This window comes from Microtus ochrogaster, chromosome 10 (assembly GCF_000317375.1).
Source record: "Microtus ochrogaster isolate Prairie Vole_2 chromosome 10, MicOch1.0, whole genome shotgun sequence".
NCBI classification, from domain to species: Eukaryota; Metazoa; Chordata; class Mammalia; order Rodentia; family Cricetidae; genus Microtus; species Microtus ochrogaster.
In genome coordinates this window covers 62,331,751-62,338,623 of record NC_022016.1, presented here as the reverse complement: position 1 = coordinate 62,338,623, position 6,873 = coordinate 62,331,751, and the positions used below count along the sequence as shown (strand labels likewise).

Genomic DNA, 6,873 nt, shown 5'->3' with positions numbered 1-6,873 from the left:
CGCCATCATTCGCTCACTCATTCCTCTTTTACAGAAAGCCAGCTCTGGACCAGGCTGTGGGCCAAGTGCTGAGGGTGAGAAGATGAACAAGTCCTTCAGGAGGCATGCCCATAAATTACTGTAATAACAACTCGGGACATGCTTCAACAGACAGAGCAAAACGAGAGCCAGAGAAGGAGCAACCGGCTCCCTGGGGATTGTGGGGACAGATTGCTGACCTCTCCGAACAACCCTGCTTCGCTGAAGTGCAATAGGCCTGGGTTTGAACCCTGAAGGCATTACTGTGTGTTTCCAGGAAATCTTCCATGTCTGAGCCTAAGTCTGGAAAATTAAGTTGAGTGAACCCCAAGATCCTGTAGCTCCAGGAACTTGTCTTCCCACTTCATTTTCTGGTAAATTTAAGCTACATCCCCTGGTAGCCTGAACCTCGAAGGTCTGACCCAGCACCAGAGAAATTTCAACCACTCCCCACAACCAAAAACACGGGCAACCAGGGACTTCGCTGGAGGCCCAAAGGGCGTAGCTCCGGTAGGGGCGGGGCCGAGGCCTTCTTAGAGGGCCGCGCGACCCGCCCACAAGGGATTCATCCAGCCAATGACAGACAGGGGGCGTGACGACCCCGCCTCTCGGTATAAGAAATCGCCGGTTCCGAGGCGCCGTACGCAGGTCGGCGGACCTAGACCTTAGGCTGTCTGGTTCTATCGCGGCCTGCTACCGCGGCGGCGGGACATTGAGGGAGAGAAGAGATCCGGAAGACCCAGGTGAGAGTGGACGAATCCGATTCGGTCTCCTTTTGCCTGGCTGAGTTGCAGAGACGACACGGTGTCCCGGACTCCCGTCCAAGAGGAGCCGCTGGCCGGGACCCGGGGCGCGCACTGACCGTCCACCCGCTGCCATGGCCGACCACCTGATGCTCTCCGAGGGCTACTGCTTGCTGCAGGTGTCGCCGCACGCCCACGGCGCCCACGCGCCCCGGACTCTACAGCCATACTCAAGCCCCGGCCTGGACAGCGGTCTGCGGCCGCGCGGGGCTCCGCTGGGACCGCCGCCGCCACCCGGGACCCTGGCATACGGCTCCTTTGGATCGCCGTCCTCCTTCCAGCCCTTCCCCGTCGCGCAGTCGCCAGGCGCCGGTAGCGCGCACCTGCAGCCCGCCTCCACGCCGCCCCCGGGTCGCATCCCTGCACCCCCGGGAGTCACCGGAGGCCCCTCACCCCTGCAGCCGGCGCCCGGAGGCGCGTCCCCGCTGCCGCCGCCTCCTTCCCTGGGCTGCATGGACGCAGAGCTCATAGACGAGGAGGCGCTGAAGTCGCTGGAGCTCGAGCTCGGGCTGCACCGCGTGCGCGAACTGCCCGAGCTCTTCCTGGGCCAGAGCGAGTTCGACTGCTTGTCGGATCTGGGGTCGGCGCCACCCGCCGGCTCGGTGAGCTGCTGAGAGCGACCGCCGAGACACGCGGGACTCTGCGAGCGGTGACCCGGCCGCACGCACCCTCCGTGAGGGTAGAGGCGCCTGGTTTACTCGCCCAGACGGCTCCAGCCGGGGCTGCCTGCCTTGCCTCGAGGCCCTGCTCCTGCCGGGTGACAGTTGGGTCTTGCTTCTCTCACCCAAATCTCAGAGGTCAAAAGGAGGGGACTGACCTGTCTTTGGATTCTGCATCCTTGAATTCTGTGCCCTTTTCCCCCGACCCCTCCCCCTAATCTGAGCCATTGCAGGCCTCTGCCTGACCTTCTTGTGCTGCCCACTAACTGGATTGGGTATCTAGAGCCATCTCCCTGAACCCCCACCTTCCCTGGGCCTTTAGCCTGGGGGAGGGAAGATTTTACACCTAACCCTTGCTGAGTGGAGCAATGCTTCTCAGTAGCCTCTAAAATCAAAATAAAACTGGGTTGCTTTACAGTTTTGAGTTTCAACTTCCTTTTCATCTCCACTCGCAAGCACGAGTAACTTACAAAAGCCCGAGGCTGTTAGAGGCTCAAAGTGGGATGGAGGCCATCACCCCCCCCCCAACCCGCAGCCCAAAGGACAGGAAACTCCATGGTTTCTTTTGAAAATGGCTCGAGAGTTGTGCAATTGTCATGTCATAACCTGAGAGGCCCGGGCCCCTGCCAGGCCCGCTGACCGCTTAACCCACCGGACTTCCCAGCTGCTGCGGCTCCAGGGACAGGAGGGCACCTGGAGATCCAGGCTCCTTTAGCTTTAGACAGAGACTCGCTCTCTTGTCAGGACACTGCCCCTTCCCGTTTCCTTGGAGGAGGTGGACTTGGTCTTGGTCTTACTATCATGGGGGAGGGGGCAGGGATTGAACCCAGAGCCTCACATGGACTTCATCCGTGTGGCAACTATAGCACACTGTCACACTCTGAGTTAACTCAGTAAACTGTAGAGACGGTTATTCTGAAAGCTGGTGCCCACGGTCAGGGACAGACCTGGGCACAGCTCCTTCTTGGAACGCGGAAGAGAGTTCTCCAGAAAACAGATGGAATAAGTTCAGCTGGTGGAGGTCATTTCAGTTTCAGAGAGTGAGTGACGTTTGATGTGATGAACCCTGTGAAATGGCAAATGTCTTAAGGAACAGGACAAGACCTTGAATAAAGGGAGGGCCACATACCAGTGCAAGGAATCTGCGGGAAAGGCCAGCAGTGTCTAGAACAGACAGGGAAGAGCTAATGGTTTCTCGACAACTTTATGTGGCCAGCTCAGTCCTCATTCCACAGGTCAGGGTGTGGGGTGCTAGCCCGAGCTTTCCAGTCCAGATCTCCAGTGCACCCTCTGCTGTTGACTCTGAAAAGTTCCCCGGCTGTGTGGGAGAAAGGCTGGAGATTAGGCTGAAGGCCAGGAGGAAGAGGCCTGGTCGGTCAGGCATGCTTCCCATAGGGCCAGGGCCAGGCAGTGGGGCGTTCTCTAGGAGACAGTAAATTCCAGGGACCTGAGAGTAATGCTACTGAACCCTTCTGTCTCCGAATGGTTGGTCTTGGCTCTAGTGCCAAGTGCTTGTGCTTATGACTTCAGCAGGCGTGAGTTATCCCAGGGTATACCGTGTGGACACCAGCTCTGAAACCAGCAACACCAGCGAAGAGTGGATGACAGTGTCTGGCAGATGAATGACAGTCTGCTCTTAGATCCCAGAGCCTTCTAGGACAGATGGAGAGAAAAAGGAAGAGATTCTGGCCAGGACTGGCCTCACCTTTGAGCTCAGAGTGGTTTGGGTTTGCTGTAGCATTGCCTAGGACCCGGGACCAAGACAGAAACCAAGGAATCGAATTGGGACAGAAAGGTTTGGCCCTGGGATGTGTACTTCCTTGATTGCCTTTTCTCTAGGCCTTGGTTTTTCCACCAGTCAAAAGAGGCTGAAAACCTTACCCTACTACTTTATAAGGCCATAACCCTCTCTGTGCAAGTGAGAAGCCCGTTCAGGAATGAGTCAATAAGCAGGTGGTAAACTCTCAATGCCTCCCAAGGAGAAGGGACAACAATGACACCACAGCAAGGCACACATGCTGGCTCACAGCTGTAATCCAGCACGGAGGACACTGCACTAGGAATCAGCTGGCACTACAGAGTGAGTTCTAGACTAGCCTGGGCTACCTAGTAAGATCCCGGTCTCAAAAGGAAAAACACAGGGTAGGGGGTACTAGACACAGTTTTACGATAGAGGACCTGTCTAGCATGGACAAAGACCTGGGTTTAATTCCCAGGACCAAAACAAAAACAGAAACAAACAAAAACAACATAAAAGCCTGCTGTCTTCCCGAGGGACCACTGACAAACTGGTTAGCACACAGATGTTCAAAGACGGTAAAGCTAGGATGGCACACCGGGTCCGGGTCCTAGCCCTGGGCGCTAACGGGGAAAGAGCAATGGACTTGAGGTCTCACGACCCTGTCACCAGTTCAGGAACAGTCTCAGGGGCTGCCTGGCCACAAAGTCCCCTCACCCTTGGAGTATTAGCCTTTGCATAAGTACACAGCCTTCTGTGGTATCTGCCACCTCTTCCCAGGAGTCTGCCTCCTAAAGCAGCCTACTGCCCCTCCGTCCTGAGGACCTTGCTCTTCTGTTTAGACCGTGTCTTTAAATTCAATCTCTCTAGAGTCCGGGAGCTCAGTCACGGCACAGACAAAGCTTCCTTTCATCTTTCCTTCTTCCTCTTTTTCATCAGCATCATCGCCTTTTTCTTCTCCCATTACCCCGTACCAACATACTTTATTTTTATTTATCTTTTATCAACGATGTCTTGTGTTTGTCTACAAATAGAGCCTCTCTGTAAATGGGGTCCTAACTAATAGCATAACCGCCATAGAGCTGCTGTGAAGTTTGGTGCAAGCTTTGAAGGTGTCGAAGGTATCACACTCCAGTAACCCCTGCACTTGGGAGGTGGATGTAAAGAGTTCAAGGTCATCCATGGCTACAGATTGAGGTTTAGGCCAGCCTGGAATACGTGAGACCCTGTCTCAAAAAGACAAAAAGGACTAGGATGGTGGCTCAGTAGTTAAGAGTGTTTGCTTCTTTTCAGAGTTCCCAGCACCCACATCGGGAGGCTCACACACTACCTACCTCCAGCTCTACTGGCCTCTGCCCTCACATATGGCAGATACATACAAACACATACATGCACGTGAAAAGTGGAAGTAGATGAAGTGTTTAGGAAGATGGACCTTGTGTCTAATGCTCTTATCCTTAAATCCTGACTTTGGGGGACACCTCTATCCTAGAGCCTTGGGGGAGGCTGTTTTAGCCCCTAGCAAATGGTCAGTACAGATGTAAGACTGTTGTAAGCTGAGTCCTTCGGGAAGCAGTCTCTGAGAAGGTGTTCTGTTTGCAAGAAATTATTGTCTTCGGGATCTGCGCTAAACAAGGGAGAGGAGGAAGCCCAGTGGAGCAGAAGGTACACAATAGCCCCAGCCAGCCCTGGGCAGAGCTCTGAAGCTAGAACGGCCCTTCAAAGTTGACCCAAGTTAGATCAACACACTTCTGTCCTCATCAATCGTGGAGTGTGGGGTGACTGGACTCGGCATGGCCCTGCGTAGGGCAGCCCTCTGTAGATAAGCCCCATGCCAGAAGAAGCTTCAGGAAAAGGCTACCACTTCCCTGTGAGGGCAGCAGTTCCATGGAAGGGGACTTTAAGTGGCATCCCACAGTGTCCCCCATGAACTCCAGGGTCATAACAATGTCTGCATACAGTTATGCTCCACATGTCTCATCTGCTGCCCCTTGGTCCCCGAGTGTCACCTTCCTTATTAGAGAACAACAGAAGAGCAATCGAATGTGCCAGCGCCTCCATTGTAGTTGTCACCCTTCCAACTCAGCTGAGCGCTCAACCGTCACTGCTGAATAAACTAATGAGCAGCTTGATTGCAGCCGCTTCCCAGGCAGCTTAAGCGGCTTAACTGATTATTGAGCGATCCTCATGAGTTCCTTAATCCACCCTCGCCCAACTCATCACGCCACTTGGATGCTAGAAGTGCTGGGTCGGGATTAGTGCCAACTAAAAGACACAGTCAGCACCCAGTGAGCGCCTACTGTGTGCAAGAACAATGGAAAGTAGCAGGGAGGGCCGGGAGATGCTGTCTTGTCTCTGCTTCAGCCTCTGCCCATCCCATAAGGAGTTCTGGGAAGTTCGGCTCCATTCAAGAGGACAAGAAACTGGGGTACAGCGAATTAGCCCAAGGCACACCCTAGCTCTGCTGGGCCTGTCACTGGCCCAGGCTGAGTCTGGCAAATGAATTGACTCTGAGTGAAGCAGGACTGGAGTCCCAGCCTGAGCTTGCTACTCTGTGCCTGTGAGATGCAGAGGTGGCCGAGTCTCCCAAGGCCTTGGTTTCTTTCTCCCGTGCAAAAGAAGAGTAACACCAACATGGCTGCAGGTCACAAGGACTCAGATGAGCTGGGTCCTGAGAACACATTGCAATTGATGTAGTGAGGGTCTGGAAAGATGGCTGGCACAAGAGGTAAAAAGTACTGGCTGATCCTGCAGAGGACTTGAGTTCAATTCCCAGCACCCACATGGCAGCTTACAATGGTCTGTAACTCCATTTCTGATGCCTTCTTCTGGTCTCACAGGTGGTACACACATGTGGTATACAGATGTTCATATAAACCAAGCACCCATGCATACATACACACAAATATATATATAATTGGTGCAGTACTACCTGTCTGGGATAGGGTTGGGATGGACAGTCACAGCAGCTGCCCTGCATCTGTGTCTGGTTTGGATCAAGGTTGACTTCACATTTGGGGCTTTAACTTCTGCAGATTCCCAAGACAAGAGTTATGCATAAAGGACTCCTGCCAGGTCCTGCAGAGCAGTTTGGAGTCTGGAAGGTAAAGAGTTTATGATAAGGGTGCAATAGCACATGCCTGTAATCCCAAGACTTGGAAACTGGAAGCAGCAGGATCAGGAGTTCAAGACCAGCCTAGACTACACACTGAGTTCAAAGCCAACCTGGGCTGTATGAGACTCTGCCTTAAACAAAGGGTGACATGGAGTTGGCTGGAGAATGACATAATGACTGGCGTGTACCCCACCCAGTTTGTGGGGTGCTGCAGATCAAATCCTATTAGGCAAGCACTTTACCAACTGAAATATTTTCAAGGCCCTAAAATTTCTTTAACTGGCTTTTCCCCCTTAGTGTATTTTCATACTCTTTCTAAGTCAGTAAATATGGCTCTGTCTTGTCATGTGCTTACACTATTCTCGGTGTTTGGAGACAGGGTCTCATACTCTAAAGACAGCTGACCTGGAACTCATTATGTAGTCAGGGTTGCCTGGAACTCACAGAGATCCTCCTGCCTTGGCCCTGAAGGCTGAGATTACAGGAATGCATCACCACGCCAGGCAACTTCGCTGTTTTTAATGACTGCATTGTGCAATC

At 53.4% G+C, this 6,873-nt stretch overlaps 1 protein-coding gene across 1 annotated transcript; it reads left to right on the top strand.

The window, feature by feature from the left end:
- Positions 1–673: 673 nt before the first annotated feature.
- On the top strand, positions 674–1,881 carry Cited4 (Cbp/p300 interacting transactivator with Glu/Asp rich carboxy-terminal domain 4). Its single transcript, XM_005353321.2, has one exon. It carries the CDS (start codon positions 896–898, stop codon positions 1,433–1,435), a length of 540 nt encoding a protein of 179 aa, XP_005353378.1. The 5' UTR covers positions 674–895; the 3' UTR covers positions 1,436–1,881.
- The last annotated feature ends 4,992 nt before the right edge of the window (positions 1,882–6,873 follow it).